The following is a 19446-nucleotide window of genomic DNA, read 5'->3' as shown; positions in this document are numbered from 1 at the left end:
AGGTGACGACAGGACGCAGCCGTAGCCTCGTCAGAGTTGGAGCGTGTAGTCGAGCTTTTGGAGTTTCTGTTATTATTATTATCTTGTATTTCCCTTTTATACACATTGTACTCAAAAGTTTTTTATCATAGTGGATTTTGTGATGGTGTTCTTGTGGTTATTGTTCATGGGTTATACTTATGGTTATGCTCATTATGAATCAAATTGATATTAGAAATCCTCCTTATAGGATCCCAGGATCGGAAGCTGGTAAATGGGTGCCGAGAACCGAGAATGGGGTTTTACGGAGGCTGTCGGCGCCGGATTCGATGATCGAGAATTTTGTAAGCCGACTTTCCAAGTTTGGGGCATGACAGAATCCACATACCCTACCAACTTTGTTTTTGTTTTCTCAAAAGCTAAAACGTAGTCTTTCTTACCTCGAATGTATCGAAGTAGCCATTTCACTGCTTCCCAATGTTGCTTACCGGGGTTTGACATATATCTGCTTACAACACTGACTGCCTGTGAAATATACGGTCTCATACAGACCATGAGATACATTAAACTGCCAACCGCATTTGAATAGGACACATGAGACATAACTTGCTTTTTCTCATTGGATTTAAGACATTTTTCTGAAGAAAGCTTGAAGTGAGCCGCGTGGGGAACGCTCACTGGCTTTGCCTAATCCATCCCATATTTGAGCAATACCTTTTCAAGGTATTTTTCCTGTGATAACCAAAGCCTGCTTATCTTCCTATCTCTATGAATATTTATGCCGAGAACCCTCTTTACAGCCCCCAGATCTTTCATCTCGAATGTCCCTGATAACTAAGTCTTCAGTACGTTGATTTCAGACATATCATGACAGGTGATCAACATACAGTACTAGGATGATGAATTTTTCATTACTCAGTGTCTTGTAATAGACACAGAGATCGTATTCATTCCGAGTAAATTTCTGACTCACCATGAAATAATCAAATTTTTTATTCCACTGCCTAGGCGACTGCTTCTAACCGTACAACGACCTCATTAACCTATAAACTTTTTTCTTTGCCCCTTTAACTTCGTAGCCCTCTGGTTGCTTCATGTAAATCTACTCTTCCAAATTTTCGTACAGGAATGCAATCTTCACATCCATCTGTTCCAGCTCAAGATCGTATTGGGCAACTAGTGCTAACACAAATCTGATAAATACATGTTTAACCACCGGTGCAAATATCTCTGTGAAGTCGATTCCTTCTCTCTAAGCATAACCCTTTACTACCAACCTTACTTTATATCTATCTTGTTTCCTTTTCAATAACCACTTGCATCTGATCGCTTTTCGGCCCACAGGAAGCTCCATCAGCTCCCATGTGTGATTTTTATGCAACGAGTCCACCTCATCGTCTATAGCCACCTTCCACTTTTCTACATTAGGCTCATCAAGAGTCTCCTGAATAGTAGACGGGTCTCTCTCATCTGTAATGAGGACATATACAATATTAGAGTCATTCCTGTATCTTGCTGGTAACCTGCAATCACGCGGTGGATTCCTTTTCACAAGTGGCTGCTCTACCTGATCATATACTTCTGTCTTCGTATATGTCTCTTCCTGAGTATTATCTGTGTCAATCTGGACGTCTACGATCACCCTTTCGGATTTCTCTTGATCCTTTTGATCATTCTTGCGAAATAGCAAGCTTTCATCGATTCTGACGTCATGATTAGTGATGACCTTGCGTATGACTTTGTCGAATAACTTGTAACCTTTCACACCAATGCCATATCCAACAAAGATATACTTTTTGGCTCTATGGTCTAGCTTATCTCTCTCAACTGACAGTACATGAGAGTAAGCCTCAGAACCAAATGTGCATAGATCTGAGTAGTCGATTTTCTGACTACTTCATACTTCCTCTGGGATTTTACATTCAATTGTTGTTGAAGGAGACCGGTTCACCAAATAACAGGCCGTGTTAACGGCCTCAGTCCATAGGCCCTTGCCCAACACAGCATTACTTAACATGCATCTGGCCCTCTCCATGAGAGTCCGATTCATTCGCTCAGCCACACCGTTTTGCTCGGGCGTGTGGCGACTGTGTTGTGCCTGATGATCCCTTCATCCTTGTAATAATCATTAAACTCAGTGGAAGTAAATTCTTCACTATTGTCAGTCCTTAAAATCTTTATTTTTCGCCCTAACTGTTTTTCCACCATTGTCTTCCATTGTTTGAATATGGTGAAAACTTTGAATTTACGTTTCATGAAGTAAACTCAAAGTTTCCTAAAGTAGTCGTCAATGAATGAAACAAACCATGACGACCCCCCAATAAAAACTTCTGGCGATGGCTCTCATATGTGAGAGTGCACATAATCAAGCACTCCCTTACAAACATGTTTTTCAGATTTAAAAAACAATCTAGATTGTTTACCATATATATAATGCTCCCATATATCTAAATCAGAATTTTTAAAAGCTGGAATCAAACATCGATCAGAAAGTACCTTCATGCCCCGCTCGCTCATGTGACCCAGACGAGCATACTACATACGTAGAGACGTGGAGTCTGCAATAGCTGTTGCCGCTCCAGCTGTTGAAGTGTTCCCAATCAACCTCTAAAGGTTTCTGTGCCTCTGCGCTCTCATAACCACGAGTGCCCCCTTTTAAAATTTTAAGGACACCATCAATACCAGTGAACTTGCACCCTATAGCCTCGAGTGCGCCGAAGGAAATCAGACTTTTCTTTATATCAGGAACATACCTGACGTCAGTCAAGGTACGCTCCATCCCATCAAACATCTTGATGCTCACCGTGCCAATAGTCATAACATTACAAGCATTGTTATTGCCCATAAAAACCTGTCCACCATTGCATTCCTTCTAACTGGCGAACCAACTCCGATGAGGAGTCATGTGATATGACGCTCCTGTGTCTAGGATCCACTCATCTGCATGATTGTCGTGAACATGTCTAATCATGGACACAGACAGAACTTCACCACCACTTATCTCTTCATCAGATGTGACAACATTGGCCTCCTTGGAAGAAGCCGCTGAATTTTCTTTCTTCGTTTTAGGATTTCTACAATCCTTCTTCATGTGTCCAGACAACCCACAATTCCAACACTTTAATTTTCCTTTACCCTTGCCCTTGGATTTGGATCTAAGCCTTGAGGATCTTGTACCTCGCTCAGAATCTCTGCCCCTCGTAATCAGTGCATCGGAAGATGCTCCCATGTCGCCGGTTAGCTTTCTCATAGCCTTCCCTTGAAGGGCTGAGATAACGGTGTCAACACTTAGGGTTTTATTTACGGTGCACATCGTATCCCTGAAAGACTCATATGATGCAGGAAGAGAATTCGACAATATACATGCATGTTCCTCATCTTTGACCACTTCCTCCATATCCAGCAATTTGCACATCAATTTATTAAAGTTGTTGCTATGGGCTTCTAGATCTCCACCCTCTGCCATCTTGAAGGTATAACATTGTAGCTTCAAGTGTAGCGATTTTCAGAGGACTTCTTTGTATAGATGTTCTCTAACTTCGCCCACAAACTAGCCACAGTTTTCTCCCTCAAAACATTATAGAGAACCTCATCCATGAGACATAAACAGATAGAGGCTAAAGCATTACTATCAAGGTTTTTCTATTCATCATCTTTCATGGTAGATTTTCGCTTCTCAAGAGTTTAATCTCACTTTGCTTGGTTAACAGGCTAATCATCTTAACCTTCCATAATTCAAAATTATTTTTGTCTGAGTACTTCTCAATATCAAACTTGTCGTTTCCCATTATTACTAATCCTACAGACTCAGATTTGTGCCCCAACGATTACTCTGATACCACTTGTTGGGGATTTGTGCTGCGGAATCACACAAATCTAGAGCTAGGATACCAATCCAATAACGTCAAGCAATCACAAGAGAACACAAAGTTTTAACGTGGAAAACCCTTGCGAGAAAAAAACCATGGCACAAAGCGACAGAAATCCACTATGAAATAGAAATTACAAGAGAGAGGACTCACCCGATTCGAACTACCTCGAATCTCACCCTTGCTACACTCTTCGATGACCCTAGAACCCTTTAGGAACCCTTTAGGAAAACTTTTAGAAAGCTTTAGAATAGCCCTAGGGATCCCTATTTATAATTTAGGAAACTTTACTTTCGCACCCTTGCGAAATCGCCTCAGATTTCCGTAGTCCACGTAAGATCCGGACTCGAATCTGCATAACCTTGACTAGTCGAAGGACCCCCTCGACCGGTCGAGCTATCCCCTCGACTGGTCAAGCGGCCAGAATACCAAAAATCATAAGACGCTAGACTTTGAGTCGAGCGGCTCACTCGACTGGTTGAGCAACCCCAAAAAATTGAAGACTTAAACGTCCAACAACATAGCACACTTGAGTTTTGGATCTGCCTCATTTTTGGGCCTATGCCATAAAAGGTTGTGAATTTCTCACGAGCACGCATCACGGTCTCTCCCACCGACCTTCCCAAGTTCTTGCTAAAGGCTTTTGGATCCAATCAGCATGATTTTTGGATCATGGCTTGCCATCAGTGGCATGGAATGAACGGGTGGTCTAAAGTTATAACTGGACTGTCCCACGTGTCATGTAAAAAGCTTTAGTACAGGAGATTGCTGAGTGCCAACACAGATCCATGATCGCACAATCTGTAACATATAAATAGAGGAACGGTCCAAAAAGATCTAAAAATAAAAATAAAAAAATATCAGAGATTTGGGATGTTGAGTAGGTCAGTTTCTTCGTAAATCGGATGGTCAGGATCCTTGAGCAGCATGGTTTGGGGGCCAGTGCTTACACATGGTTGTGCTAAGGGGGACAACTGCACCAACTTGAGCAGAATCATGTCCTGGTCAGGCCCATAATACAACTTTGAAAAGGTCCAGTCTACACCATAAGCTACGGACTTGGGTTTGGGCTGCACCAGGGCGTCGTTCCAAATAGCAGCCGAGCTACGTTATTTAAGAAGGCCCTTCAAACTCCATCATATCATCATTGACCAGGCCCAGCACAGCCCGTGAGGTTAAGGACTTTGGGTCGGGCCGTGCCCTGGTGTCCAGCTAAATACTCGAATAGGCAGGATACAAGCCCAGGTCGCACGCCCCCAAGTTGTTATTAGACCTAAAACTCAGGTCTAGGCTGAACTCATTGGCCTCGAGGTTCAGTGCAGACCAACATCAAGGGTTCTTTCTCGCACCGGCTTATGTGAAAATGAGCTATGCATGCTTCCATGTATTTTATGAAAAATGAGCTGAAACCTTCTCCAGATTGTCCAATCCATACTAAGCAGATGGATCATATCAAAATGTGCATTGTGTAGGACCGAGAAGCATCATTTTTCTGGACCTGCATGGGTGCGTCCAATCAGCTAAACCTGGTCGACTAGCATTTGCAAAGGATATGGTAATAGTTAACCAATCCAAACCACCCAAATTGTAGGGTTAGCTTTAGATGGACCATAGGTCCAAGTTCTTCATGCTGATTGAATGATTCTATACAAGCCACTGCAAGCAATCAAAAGGTCCCTTCAAAAAAACACTCAATTGTCCAAATTCAACAACCGGAATAAAATCGTCCAATAAATGCCAATTTAAGGCTACTCGATCCATCCAGAATGGGCCCACAAAGGAGAGGGTGTTTGTTCCTGCAGAGAAGAAAGCCGGTAGAGTGATGTTGATCGGTCACAGGTGATCATCCTACTTGGTTAGCGGCTTGTACGGTGGAGATGAGGTGAAATGGTAGTGGACCATCACAATGGTCTAGACCATGTGCCTTATCCACACTGGCTGGAAAGAAAGGCGTTGGACCAGGTAACCTGGTTAAAAGACCCAGCAACTCGGACTGACTAGCCCAGACTTGTCAGAGTCGGGGTGACTCGTTGTATCAAACTAGACTAGATCTGGCAAGTCTGAGCTGACTCAGAATAGCCAGCCGGGTCTTTAAACATGGCAGGTAATGAAAACTGAATTGCACTGGTTTTGTAATTTGCCCTGCCCAAAATCAAATGGCTTCAAATGCTGAAAACCAAGAAAAAAGAAAAAAAAAAAAAAAGAAAAAAAAAAGAAAAAAAAAAAGAGGAAGAAGAATAAGAAGAAAGAAAAGGAGAGATGATCTACTTGGCTTAGTGTCTGGAAGGCTAGTTGCATTTGCACGTCGTTGGCATCCACATCGCTTATCTGGAACGTCCATTAGGTCCAGTCAACTCTTCACCAGATGTCTTGAAGAATCCATACTACTCATATGATCCAAGCCATCCAATCAGTGCCATGCAAATAATGGATGGACAAGATCCTTCACAGAAGATGGGTATTATCACAGATGTTTAGGATCATCTGATTGCTTTGATTTTGCACCGGAGAAAGAGTTCACTGCCTGTAATGGCCGGTCCAGATACCTGATGTGGGTGCTGATAAGTCCAAATACAACTAGGTGCAAAGGAACATCCGGATACACTTAGCCCACTAGGTCATTTCTTGAACAAAATTGGCCTACTACCTGAAGTTACAACAATGCATCTTGTTTTCAGATCGACATCATCACACTCATTAGAAAAGACGCACAACAAGATCTCTATTCATACCATCTGCATTACTAACCTTAGGAAATAAGAGGCTCACCACCTCCTTACGCACACAAACAATCAAGAGACCGAGGTAAATCTGTCACTTGTAAAGGTACATTTTGTACTTTAGCTGCACATCTGGCCACCACCACTGGTGAATTCCGTGAGCTGTTTTAAAATCTGGCGAAGGGCTCTGATTAATGGTCAGATTCGCAGAAGGGAGGAGGTGCAACGGATCGGATTCCTTCCCAAGTGCAGTCAGGAACAGATCCCCGATGGAGTTCTGTGTTGCCAGTCGCTCAATACCCCCTGCTCCAATCTTCTCCATCTTTTTCCGGTGCTTAAAATATCCAATGTACTCTGAGCAGATGTGGTCCACTGGATTCACAAACAGGCATGGAACCCATGCAGACAACATGGCAAAGGGATCCTCAGATATTGACCTGCCTTGACGACTTTTCACAGCAAAAGCAAGCCCAGCTGTGATCACGCTGCCCGCAATACGGATTCCTTGTTTCAGCTTCTTGTCTTTGATTCTTTCAATTGGGGCCGAAACAAATGGGGGGTTGAAGAGAAAAGATTCAAGGAAAATACCGGTTTTCGCCATGTTCTTCCCAGCAAGCATTGCCATGGCGGACCCAAGAGAATGGCCACATAACCAGACATTCAAATGTCCAACGGTGGAAACGATATTTCGGACCGCTTGCATTGCTAATTCAAAACGGGAGGTCCGATGAAGGCCATTCTGTATGAAATGGAGGTCCAATTTGAGATCCCGTGAGAAGGAATCAGGTTTGGTGATGGTGCCACGGAATGCGATGACGTACTTTGGAGCTTCAGGCGTTGCTGAGTGACTTTGATTGGCAGTTGGGAACTTGAATTCATATATGGCACCAAAGATGGAGAAATCGGCATCATCAACAAGCTTACGTATGATGTGAAAGTGGAAGAATTCCCACCATGCAGGTGCCAGAGCTTCAGGTCCCTGGCGATTTTGTTGGCGATCACGTTCCATAACATACACACCCTGAACCAAACTGGCAGCAACTGATCGCCGGTGATCTGGGTTTTTCCTGGGCCATACAAAGTAACCAAGGATTACATTTTTCTTATTCTCTTTTTTCAATTCATCACTCCGCATATGGTGGAAACAGGGCACTGGATTCTATCAATTCAACAAGAAGGCATACAAAATCAGTTGCCTTACAACTACATATTTTTTGTCCGATTTACAAATTCCAGATACATCAGAACTACATTTGCTCTGAAATATGAGAGGAAAGGGTTGCAAGGACCTGTGTTTGATCCAGTCTTAAGTGGGGCATCCGACAAATGGATCGGAATAAAAATGAACTTCGAGAAATGAGTTCAAATACTTGTTTGGCCAACTACGCTAAACTAAACCACACAATAGATCTTCACCGTTTTAGTCAAATGGAGGTTTGCAAGTATCAGTCCATAGACCACAAGGAAAGGCTGATTGTCCTAAATATGTAGGCAAAACTCAGGGAACATTATAGAGTGAGGCCACTGCAGATTCTGGCTCATGAAGTTTTTTTTATTTTTTTTTACACACATACTCACACTCCACCCCCACACACGCACCACAAGGGATGCTCGAACCTGTGACCTCATGAAGTGTAGTGATGTTTTCATCAAAATGCTTTTATTTGACAAGAGAATTCCACAATGTTCAGTGAAAAGGGGCCATAAAACTGAAGTCCAAAGAGAGCAAGAATGCAAAGCAAATGAATATGGTGTGGTTTGGTTACATTAGGATAGATGTGGGAACCACCCTTTTATACAAAGGAGGATGTGCTCTCCCACAAGGAGTGAGCGGAAACTTAGTAAACGAAAGTGTAATTTTCCAAAAAAACATTTGTTGTGGTTCTTAGTTTCCATCCTGAATCTCTACCATGACATATCAAGCAGGAGCATCTCAACGAGTTGCAAGTCAGTATAGTGTCTTTATTCTTTTATTTGATAAAGGTCCAAGTCTTCTGATTTGCTTCTTTCGGCATGTGGTTCAAATGCCCCATGAAATGAACGGAGGAACAGAGTAAGTAGCTTCCTGCACACCAAATTTGTCCAAATAGGGAAGATTTTCCTATGAATGGTGGAATACAGAAAATCTCAATCACCTTCAAGAGTCAAGACAGTTCATGAGTTTTCAGAAAAATCCAGTCTGTTTACATTTCAGAGAGAGCCTTACCAATCAATATGGGTCAGATGTCCGGGACCTGACAAGCCAAATACATCCCTCTCGGAGGCCATTATCCAAACCTATGCAAAGCTTATGCTCCTGTCTGAAAGGGATCACAAAAGAAGGAAAAAAATGCAAATAGAAAAAAAGGAAGTGTAACTTAGAATGTAAATTACAAAAAATGACTCTAATAGCACTATAAAGAATGGAAATTTCACAAAAGTTCTATTGATGAGCAATTGAGACTTACTTCCACTATTCACATCAAAGAAATAAGATGTGCATTTCCTTTCATAGACCAAGAGGTTCCAAACCTTCAAAAAGATTTCAACTTCAAATTATAGAAAGAAAAATGAAAAAAATAAAACAAAAACACATTATTATAACCATACGAGAAAAAAAGAGACCCATAATCAAACCATCTACATCATAACAATTCCATGATGCGAATCTGATTCCGTGAAACAGTTCTCTATAGGAAGTTCCATCTATTGTGTTTGGGTACTAGGAAAGCCATTCTCAGCAACTCAGAAACTATGATTGTGTACTGTGTAAGAGAGAGGTGATGGAGGCTGGCTGCATTGGCATTTCAAAAATACAACCATTGGAGAGGAATAAATTGGAGAGCCCCCCCCCCCCCCCGGGCTTTTACAAATGGATCAGAGCCAGCTCGAAACATGAAATGGGTTCTCGCGGGAATCCGTTTCCAACCATTTCCCAGCATCCAAACGTCCGCACCAGCCCTTACTAAAGGATTCCGTTCCCATCCAAACACCTCCTTACAATTCCCACATCAATCTATACAACCATTAACGGGGTCGGACACTTACCGACAAATAATCATAATTCTCGAGAGAGAGAGAGAGAGAGAGAGAGAGAGAGAGAGAACATGTTTGATGACTTTTTTTTTAAAGGCAATTTCAATTGTTTTTTCCCCCTATTTTGTAAAAGTTACCAATTCTCGTCGATTGATTCAACATGTGCAGATTTTCCTATGATTTTCTCGACCATATAACAGAATAAACGAAGAGAACGGATCTGATCTTTTCACCCAAACATACAAAAGAAAAATGGCAATGCAGATACAATTACAGTCCAGAAAACGTGTTTTCATGGAAACTATATCATTTTTCAGAATGCAAGTTAAGAAAATTAAAAATTAAAGTCAACCATAACAAATTCAATAAAAAAAACAGCAAGTAATTACAAATAAAATTTTCTAATCACGATTTCGAATATCAAAATGCAGATTTTTCTTCTAAAACGAATAAAAATGAGAGTACGCTAGAGCAGGTACCTGTGAATTTCTGGTAGATCTTGATTTGTAAACGAAGCAGAGAGAAGAGAAAGGAGATCTTGAAAATCTAGGGTTTATTTTTTCGCATTTTGGGAGGCGTTGGACCCGTTTGAGGCAGGGCCCGATTCCGACCGGGTGTTTTATGGGGCGGTAGGTGACCGTTTACAGCGATTAGCGAGGAGAGGAGTTTTATAACACATGGATCGCATCCTTCAACATCAGACACGAGTTTTCATTTCGGGACCGGATTAGCTGTTAGTAACAGCTTAGTGGGTATTACTCTACCGTGTGGGGCCAACGTTGATGTATTTTTTGTATATCCACGCCGTCCATCTGTTTTTACATTTCATTTTAGGATGTGATCCCAAATTATAAGAAGATCCAAATCTCAGGTGGACCATAACAATAGAAACAGTGATGAATAACCATTAAAAAACTTTTTGTGGGAAACAAAAGTTTTGGAGCAATCTGATATTTCTAATTTACCTTCATAAATATTTCCTTGAGATTATCAACAGGTTGGATTGCAAATAAACATTACGAAAACCTTGCGACTGGCTCTTTGAAATTTTTAACGGTGAAGCACTCAATCACCACTGTTTCCTGTGATGTGGTCTACCCGAGAATTTTTTATATACAATTTATGGTTCTCAGTACTAAAATAGTCTGTATAAACGGATGGATGGAATAGATATATAAAATATCATCAAGGTGGGCCCCAACCTAATCCGCTCCCTTTCATTTCTTGAAGGTGGGACCCACTTTTAGAAATCCTTATCAATTTATATGATGCAATAGATTTTAGATGGGCTATGAATCCACATTTTATTTTATTAAAGTTTTTTTTTTTTTTCCCGCAGAGAAATGTTCCAATACTCTCTCAAAGCACAATAAGTTACGGTGCTCCTAGTTGCCTGGGCCAACTTGTGCAGTCCAATAGAACGATCTAAACTGTCCATTAAGTACATAAACACATTTTCAACGGTTACCATGGAAAAATAGAACTGGCCAAGGATCAAATCCATTCTAGATTAGGCATTTTTTTGGAGCCGTCCTTTTTTCAATCCATGGATGGGATGGTTAGGATTGCCTAATAGAAGTATAATAAGCAAATAGACGGTTTGGATTATTTTTAAAAAAAAAAATCATATCCAATGGGTAGAGTCCCGACGTATTTCAATGCAATAGGTTGCGATGTATTCTAGCGACATCAATGCGTGCGCGAAGGAATCTCGCTTGCTTCTCCAGATGCTGCAGGTGACGTGGCCGTCGGTGAAGCCCGTACTTTCGGGCGCGGATTAGGTACTTCCCCCGCCTGTTCGGAGCTCGGGACAGGCGGAGGCTCTGAGGGCCACTGAGGCTCCACCGTAATGTTTTCATTTTATCCAAACAGTCCATACATTTTTCCATATCATTTTAGAGTATTGAATCAAAAATGGAAAAGATCAAAGGCTTAAATGGATCACAAGTTGGGGATTAGATTCCTACCGTTGAAAAATTCTCGGGGATTAGGAAGTTTTGGATCAAGATGATATTTGTTTTTCAAATTCACCCAGGTGTATATGATCGTATCAACAGGTTGGATGGAAAATAAAGAAAACGGTGGACCCTAAGAAGGTTTCAACTGTGGCCATCCTTTGCACCGCTGCTTCCTATGGTGTGGTCCAATTGAGCGTTGGACCTGTTTTATTTTTGATTCAATATTCTAAAATGATTTGGAAAAATGGATGGACGGTTTGGATAAAATGTAAACATCACGGTGGACCCTCAGTGGCCTTCAGAGCCTCCGCCTGTCCCGAGCTCCGAAACTGGGAGGGAAGTATCGAAACTTTCTTTTTATATTTTAAAAGACGAAAAAACACTTCCTACACCTTGTTCACTGGGCTTTCGTTTCGAATGAGGAAATATTTTTTTCATCAAAAATTAAAATTTGGATTATTTATTAGTCAATTTTATCCATTCATTTTAATTAAATGACCGTGAATATATAAAAAGATTTTTTAAAGTTATCCTTCTAGAAGGATTATATAGTGCAAGTAAGAATTCTAACTTGTCAAAGAATTTTTTAGTGTATTAAATATAAAGTATTAGACTTAAATGTATTCATATCAATTCATCTAAAGATACTATTTATTTGTAGTGTATATTCAATATGGACTGTGAATATTTACAAAAGACCAATGATATTCATTGTAGGTAGCTGAAATTAACAATGTAATTAAGTGAGAATCGTGGATGTTAATAGTGGAATTCACTGTGGACCGCAAATATTTAGTGAGGACCGCGAATTATCATCATTGAATATTACTCACCTAATATCTACGGTCCTCACGGAATATTCGCAGTCCACTATCAATATCCATAATCCCATTGAATATCCACAGTCCGATGTACATATCTGTGAACCACACTTGAGTTTCACTATTAATATCCAGGGTTGTCATAAAATATCGAAGACCCATGTGGTCCAACCATTCATATAGTAAAATTATTATTTTTAAAAAAAAAAAAAGGACCCCATGCTCTTCTCTATCTCACAAACTCCCACCATTCACGCTCACCAACGTAGAAACACAAAAACTCACATCTGCTCACCATAACTTTTACTTCGGAGATTATGACTGAAAAACTTCAGAGAAAACTCTTTTCTTTTTACTAAAGAACTGGTATAAGCTTGGCGGGGGCTTGCTAGAGTTTTTTGTCGTTGCTCAGAGTGTGCGGAGACTGGCTGTATAATGACCAACTGTCAAGGAAGCTTCGGCTTGTGTCATCTTAGTAAGTGAAAAAAAAAAAAAAAAAAGGAGGGAGGAGAAAAAAAAGAAGAAGAAGAAGGAAACGGCTAAATAGTCTCATGTGACAAAGGCTTCACATTTTGAACTCATCTACATCTTATGTGGGGCCCATTAGGTTGTTTTGAAACAAATATATTTCGTTCACATATAAAGGATTTTAATTTCATATAATTGGTCCAAGTTTAAGGAAAAAACTCATCACAAATTAACCATATAAGAGAAAATAGTTCAAAATTAATGCACAACATTGGTATAATTTTGGGTCACAGATAATTTTAAATAGATAACAGGAAAACTCCTTTCATTAGCTCACAACTATTTGATTAAAATAAACGAATTGAATCGGCCAAATAATGGGCTGAATTTCAATTTTTGATGGGGTCACGTCCCTTTTTAGAAGTACATTTCTCTTTTTAATACAAAAGCCTACGATATGCCATATGAGGGGCAACTATGGCAAATGGGTATTTCCATCTTCTAAAAAATGAAAAAGCCATTTCAAGGTTAAAAAACTTGGCTTTGGTTCATGTGGTCTCACGACGCGACCATGTCATAGTCCAGGGCTATTTGTACCAAAAACCCCCTAAGGAGTCACATTATCCTTCGCGGACTGATGCGCACAGTGTCCTTGAGCCTTGAGTTTGTAAAGTGGGAATGATGAAACTGTAATCCAAACCGTTGATATAATGGAATTCATTGTCAATAGAAGATTTCCATACAATAAAGTACCAGATGGAAGATTTGGATATGCGATGGTGGGCCTCGTTCTTTATTAAATGTGGACCATTAGTTTACTATCTTCTTCTTCGCAGGCTATAGACCGAATTGTAGGTCTAACTGTACATGAAGCCGCCTGGTCATCAGAAATGTTCATCCACTGGGGTCCAATGTACATGACACGGGAAGAAATCTCACTCGTTGGATAGATTTAACCGTCCAATTAATGAGCTTTGGTGTAAACCATTGGTTGTATTAATTCAACTGTGTGTTGGACCCATATAATAACTACCACTAATAATATATGAGAAATGATCAGCAGTGTGTCATATTTGTAGGACACCTGGAATATACAAAGGGTTCGACCTGGTGTGAAGATCACCTAGCATAAAATTAAGGCGGATCCGATCATCAAGTGGGTCACACAACAAAAATCAATGGATGATTGATCTATACCAATGTATGTTTGTCACCCATGGCTCATGAATAAAAATTATAGATCCCATTTTAGATGTAGCATGAATAAAGAAATAATTTTTAAAATGTAGCATGAATAAAGAAATAATTTTTATTTATGAAATTGTCTCATTAATATAGTATTTATATTTCAGTACCTATTTAAATTAACTTTTTTAAAGCCATCTCATTACTTAAGTTAATCGTCAGGGCAGTGCCTTGGGTTTGTTAAGGGATGCTTGGATGAGAATAAATAGAAAAAATTGGGAATAAATGGTGTAATAGGTGTGTTTGGATGGGAAGTAAATGGAGAAAGATGGAATTGGGATGTGAACTTTTTTAAAAGGGTGGGGAGAGATTTAAGAGTAAATGGGGGTTGAAATGGATGCGGATTGGGTACCACCCCTGTGCATCTCTAGCTAGGAGTGAACGGGAGCTCCGAGGGGCCACCCAGTGTATCAGTTTTATCCACATTGTTCATATATTTTTCCACATCATTTTAGAGAGAATGAAAAAAGAAAAAAAAAAAGAAGAAGAAAAAAAGACAGGTTGAGGGTCAAGTGGACCACACCATGGGAGGCAGCTAGGTGACCATTGAAAGCTTTGTAGAGATCATGAGTTGGTTTGGAATTCGGTAGACGTATAAGAGATGCGAGCATGCCAAAACCGATTGGATTCAATTCAAACCAAAATCAATTACTCCAGGCGACGAGATAGTGCGATGTTTGGTTAGGAGTGTGACCAACTGTCTATTCCGCCAATTGGAGCATGATATTAGCCAATTTCTGAAGGTTGATGATATTCTTCCTATGAGTTTTGTTTTGCCTTGGGAATCAAAGACTTTCAAAGGTACTACAATTGTGTGATTAAGTGAAAGTTGAAAGATGAATGCGGAAAGGTAAGAACTTACCTCTAAGTCGGGATCACCAACCTGGCTGAGAGCACTGGGGTGCTTCGTGGAGAAGCGCACTGATGAGCGAGGGCTAAGTAAAATTAGAGTTATAACCTATTGTCGACCTATCGTATGAGTGTAGGTAAACGATTCTTAAAGCTACACTTTTTTTTTTTTGCAAATCCCTCATGCAGGCATAGATAGAATAAAATTACAACTAGTAGCTACCACTAAGTCGATCCCGCGTAATCGCAGGGATGGACAAAGCTCCTGCTAAACTAAGGTTTCCACGGTTGTTGGGCAGTGGAGAGAGTTAAGCTAAATGTCTCGAAGGACTAGATAAACGGCGTTCCGCTAGATTTGATTTGTTTGGGATTATTTGATTGATTATGGATCATTCTCTTTGAGTCTTCTTATGTTATTTGTAAAACTGCTAGTAAAATCGTGAAAATAATTATTACCTTCGTGGCGATTTCACATGCTGTCAACTATAAAATAGCCGTTGCCTTAATTTAATTATGTTTGCCCTTTGTTGAATGCATTATAATCTAGTCTTTTTAAAGATTTGCTCAACAATGAGTTGTCTTCTGTATATTCAGCTCATTATGTGAAGATATTATGCGTGCCACGTGAGCATATCTATGCCATTCATTTGAGACTGTTAGACCTCATCCAAACACACTGTAATGATTAATTGCCATCTAACTTATTGATAAGGTCACGTAGAAGAGGATGAAGGGAAAACATAAATATCAACTTGATCTAAAACTTCTATAGGCCCAAAGAAGTTTTTAATAGTGTGTGCTTTATCTCCACTGTGTGGTCCACTTGAGCCTTGGATCTACTTCATTTTGAGCTCATATGTTAACATTATATGACAAAATGGATGCACTCTGTGGATGAAACCCATATGTCATGGTGGCCCTTCAGAGCTTCTACTGTTCCTAGCTAGAGATGGGGTAGTACCCAATTTGCATCCTGTGTGAAATGTCTTTTTGGACACCCTCGGAGAGTCACATGAGTAAACAAAGGTGTCACTACTTACATGTTTGTCGCACATATGTCATATTGATGATGCTCCGAAACAATCTACATATCAATTACATCACTAAAATCATATCAATAGAATAATCCAAACTATCCAAATATTAGCCATCGAAATGGATGGTTGAAAAACGTTGACAGTTTGCTTGTTTGTAATCTTTACATTGTGGCGGACATAATGCTCGAAATTTTCTCAACTTTCGCTAAAATATATATTTTAATGGGCTTCTTACAACAATTATGTCAAAAATCACAAAAATATACTAATTTAGGATATTAAAGCTTAATTTAGAATATTACATATGTTCATGTGAATATATTGAAAAATTCCATTACATTCCTCGCATTTACCCCGTCAAACCAAAATATTTGGATTTCAATGCATATCACGAACTCTCATCCAAATACAACGAAGTATGTCATTTACATTTGAAATGGGAGTTAATGTGAAATGATTTTATTTACCTCCATTTACAGCTCCCAAACGACCCCCCAAATTGATTGCACTTTTTCATAAATAACAAAAATACCTACCAAAATTGAATTATAAATCCTAATTTCATATTAAAAAAAACAGTAATAGGAAAACTAGTATTAGTATTTCTGAAAAGAAAATAAAAGTTTCTTAGAATAAGCTATGAAATAGCTATCCATCCCATCGAATGCATTAAAAATTATTGGAATAGTTCAAAAGAATAATCATCACTCTAGTTTTCTGTATCTTCCGAGAAATTCATAAGAAATGATAGAAGAAATATAAAATACACAAATAAAATTTCCTTGATTTTATGAAAATTAAATTTTATATTCCTCTGTACCTATGGACAACACTCTTTCTAATCAATTTTTGATCCGTTCTGTCTTAATTAACCCAAACGTATTTAATCATCAATGTAAACCTGAAGCCCACGTGCAGAACTACCCACATGTGTGGCTATTGTGCCACCACATCGATATAAAAAATCATAGAGATGAGGTTGCATCCACAACCGTTTGATCGATTGTTGTCCCGTGAATGGGCAGAGCAGATTCAACTCACTGAAATCAGAAGGAATGCAAACTTTTCTAAGTACATTTTAGATAATGAATTGAGTGTTGTCACCAAGGGGGTGTAGCTCATATGGTAGAGCGCTCGCTTCGCATGCGAGAGGCACGGGGTTCGATTCCCCGCACCTCCACCACCCTGATTTTTTCATTATTTTTTCTCTTCTCAACCGTTCGATTGATCACTGTCCTGTAAATGGGGGGAGTAGATTCAACGGTTGTGGTTCTGTCCTGTAAATGGACGGAACAGATTCAACGGGCTTGAATCACAGACAGGGTCCAATCACGATGAGTTTGGGGTATGGGAAAGCCACTAGGCGTAGTACATGAGTATCACCAGCCGCGAGTATATATTCATCCTGGCTTGGTAAAACCTTGTCGCTTGGGACTGGTACAATGCCGGGGCCCACCCTTTTGTGATCCATACCCTATATATAGGGTTGCTGGCGATGAATAGATCTATATCTGTTTCGGTACACACATTGGGCCCACCTGGACCAATCTCAACCTTCCACCTGGCGGGTCTTATTCGATTTCGTGTGGCATAGAAATCATTCAAATTACATGATTCTAACTAGTGGGACGAAACTTCCATCTAGTGTCTAGAGAATTAAATTTATTAAATTCCTATAAGATTTTGAATGACTCCCTCCAAAGTGTTTTTTATATATATATATATATTTACACACGCGCACACACCCCCACACACTCACGCGTAGTGGAACCCTCCAAAGTGTTTATTTCAGCTATTCTTATGACACATGAAATGATGTACACCATTATCAGAGCAATCAATTGATAGCCATCATATAGATGGGCCACTTATCAAAACTCAACGTCAGCGAATGGTGTAGCTATCACCTTTTATAATTGTGACAGAGAATTATCATTGACCCAAGTCCAATGGTTATACCTAACCTACCAAACATCAAAAAACGTCCCATCAGGGCATATTTGGAATGTTGAATTAGGCAGTATAAGATGATATGGAATTAACATTTTGGTCTCGTACAGGTTTTATCTGGCTTTTGAAAATGATTGAAAGGATTGGATTAATTCAGGTATTATATAATTCGGTTTAATAATAATAGCTACCGTTGAAGTCTTTTTAAAGTCAAAGTAATATTTATATGTCATCTAACGGTCACACTGACATGAATAAAAAGAAAATACAAATATCAGCTTCATTTAAAACTTCTGTGCCCTTAAGTTTTGAATAGTAGGAATTCAATTCATACTGTTTAGTTTTGTGTGGTCTACTTGGGTTTTGGATATATTTCAATTTTAGGCTCATACAATAAAATAATCTTGTAAAACGGATGAACGGCGTGGATGAAAGACATATATCAAGGTTGGCCTCACAGATTTTACTCAGTACGCTCTTAGTAGTTAGTACGCAAGCAATCCGCTTGCTGCAGCAGGTATCAGACGATTTCCGCCCCTTTCGTCTATAGGACCTCCTCTGCGAGATGGTGGGAGACGTATATTTGATACTCTCGCTGCTGTGACGCTTCATATGCAGCCACTTATAAATGGTAAACGTGACAAATACGAGCTCAAATTAAGTAACATGATAGAATTCAGATTGGTTCAACAAGGGTCCTTACTCTTACTCCGGTGGGAGACCCATGGGTGGTGAAATCCCACTATGGTGTGAGTGTGTGGTGGTGTGTGTGCGTGTGTTAAAAAGAAAAAAAAGAAGAAGAAGAAGATTGGTTCAAGAAGCCTAACCTCCAACTTAATGCATTGGAAACTTTCCCGTGCAACTAGTTTCATTTTTGGACTTTCTTTCATCCACACCACCCATCTTTACCATCCATAAGGTTCAGTCTATTCTTGGTAAGATACTTTCTAAGATGGACGGAAAAATAAGAAGACGAAAATCATACCATCAGTGGCGTTAGAAAATGGATGAAAACGATCAACTCGTCAATGTTTAGTACCATTTGATTTTGCAATTCATGATTTGATAGTGGAATAAGAGCAGAATAGACCAAATGGACGGTTCAGATAGATGATATCGATGTAAAAAAGTCCCAAGTGCAATTAGGTGAATTGGAAGCTTCCATACAATTAGTTTAGTACTTCCAGGTTAGTAAGGAAATTTGTTCTTGTAAAGTATCTTCCTGTCTCATTTTCTGGAGTTTAGGTCACATGCTGAGTGGTGTGATGATCGGATCCGTCCACGTCATGGAGTCTATGCTATGTGGGCCATGGTGAGAATTTTACACTGAATGGATATTTTAATCATCCGAACATGTGTGTGAATTTAAAGAAAAATTTCAATGGCTCAAAGCAACTCGAAAAAATCCAAGTATTACGATTATAACTAGGGCTTGATGACAAAATAGGTTATGCATGGTAGTAAAGAGAATATTGACGGTTGAAACCACAGAATCACTCAACGTGTGGACCCCAGTGGACCACCAATCAGAGACA

General features: G+C 39.7%; 2 protein-coding genes and 1 non-coding gene across 5 annotated transcripts in view; 1 reads left to right on the top strand and 2 right to left on the bottom strand.

The window, feature by feature from the left end:
- LOC131245176 (GDSL esterase/lipase At4g10955-like) overlaps positions 1–10199 on the bottom strand; it is a 68014-nt gene extending 57815 nt beyond the window's left edge. Inside the window, exon 1 of the mRNA XM_058244450.1 lies at positions 10063–10199. The gene's annotated coding sequence lies outside the window, so the exon portion shown is untranslated. The remainder of the gene's footprint in view (positions 1–10062) is intronic.
- LOC131245177 (GDSL esterase/lipase At4g10955-like) lies at positions 6566–10204 on the bottom strand. Of its 3 annotated transcripts, XM_058244451.1 has the most exons (4): positions 10063–10204; positions 9016–9079; positions 8775–8868; positions 6566–7635 (listed from the first exon to the last, which is right to left on the bottom strand). In XM_058244451.1, exons 3-4 carry the CDS (start codon positions 8834–8836, stop codon positions 6663–6665), a joined length of 1035 nt encoding a protein of 344 aa, XP_058100434.1. In that variant the 5' UTR covers positions 8837–8868; positions 9016–9079; positions 10063–10204; the 3' UTR covers positions 6566–6662. The 3 variants fall into 3 exon arrangements, with proteins under 3 accessions (XP_058100434.1, XP_058100435.1, XP_058100436.1); XM_058244452.1 differs by lacking the exon at positions 9016–9079; XM_058244453.1 differs by lacking the exon at positions 9016–9079 and having other exon boundaries at positions 8775–8864; positions 10063–10186.
- Positions 10205–17068: 6864 nt separating this feature from the next.
- Positions 17069–17141, top strand: TRNAA-CGC (transfer RNA alanine (anticodon CGC)). The gene has a single exon. It is a non-coding gene; the product is annotated as a tRNA-Ala (tRNA).
- Positions 17142–19446: the final 2305 nt, after the last annotated feature.

This window comes from Magnolia sinica, chromosome 5, assembly GCF_029962835.1.
Source record: "Magnolia sinica isolate HGM2019 chromosome 5, MsV1, whole genome shotgun sequence".
In the NCBI taxonomy this organism is placed as follows: Eukaryota; Viridiplantae; Streptophyta; class Magnoliopsida; order Magnoliales; family Magnoliaceae; genus Magnolia; species Magnolia sinica.
The sequence above is the reverse complement of the archived record's forward strand: the minus strand, read 5'-3'. Positions and strand labels throughout refer to the sequence as shown.

Bases quoted from the DNA above. Each gene is read 5' to 3' on its own strand.
- LOC131245177 (XM_058244451.1), bottom strand. From the start codon at position 8,836: ATGGCCTCCGAGAGGGATGTATTTGGCTTGTCAGGTCCCGGACATCTG. The intron at 7,636-8,774 runs GTAAGGCTCTCT...TGTATGGCCCAG, and splicing joins CATCTGACCCATATTGATTG to GAAAAACCCAGATCACCGGC.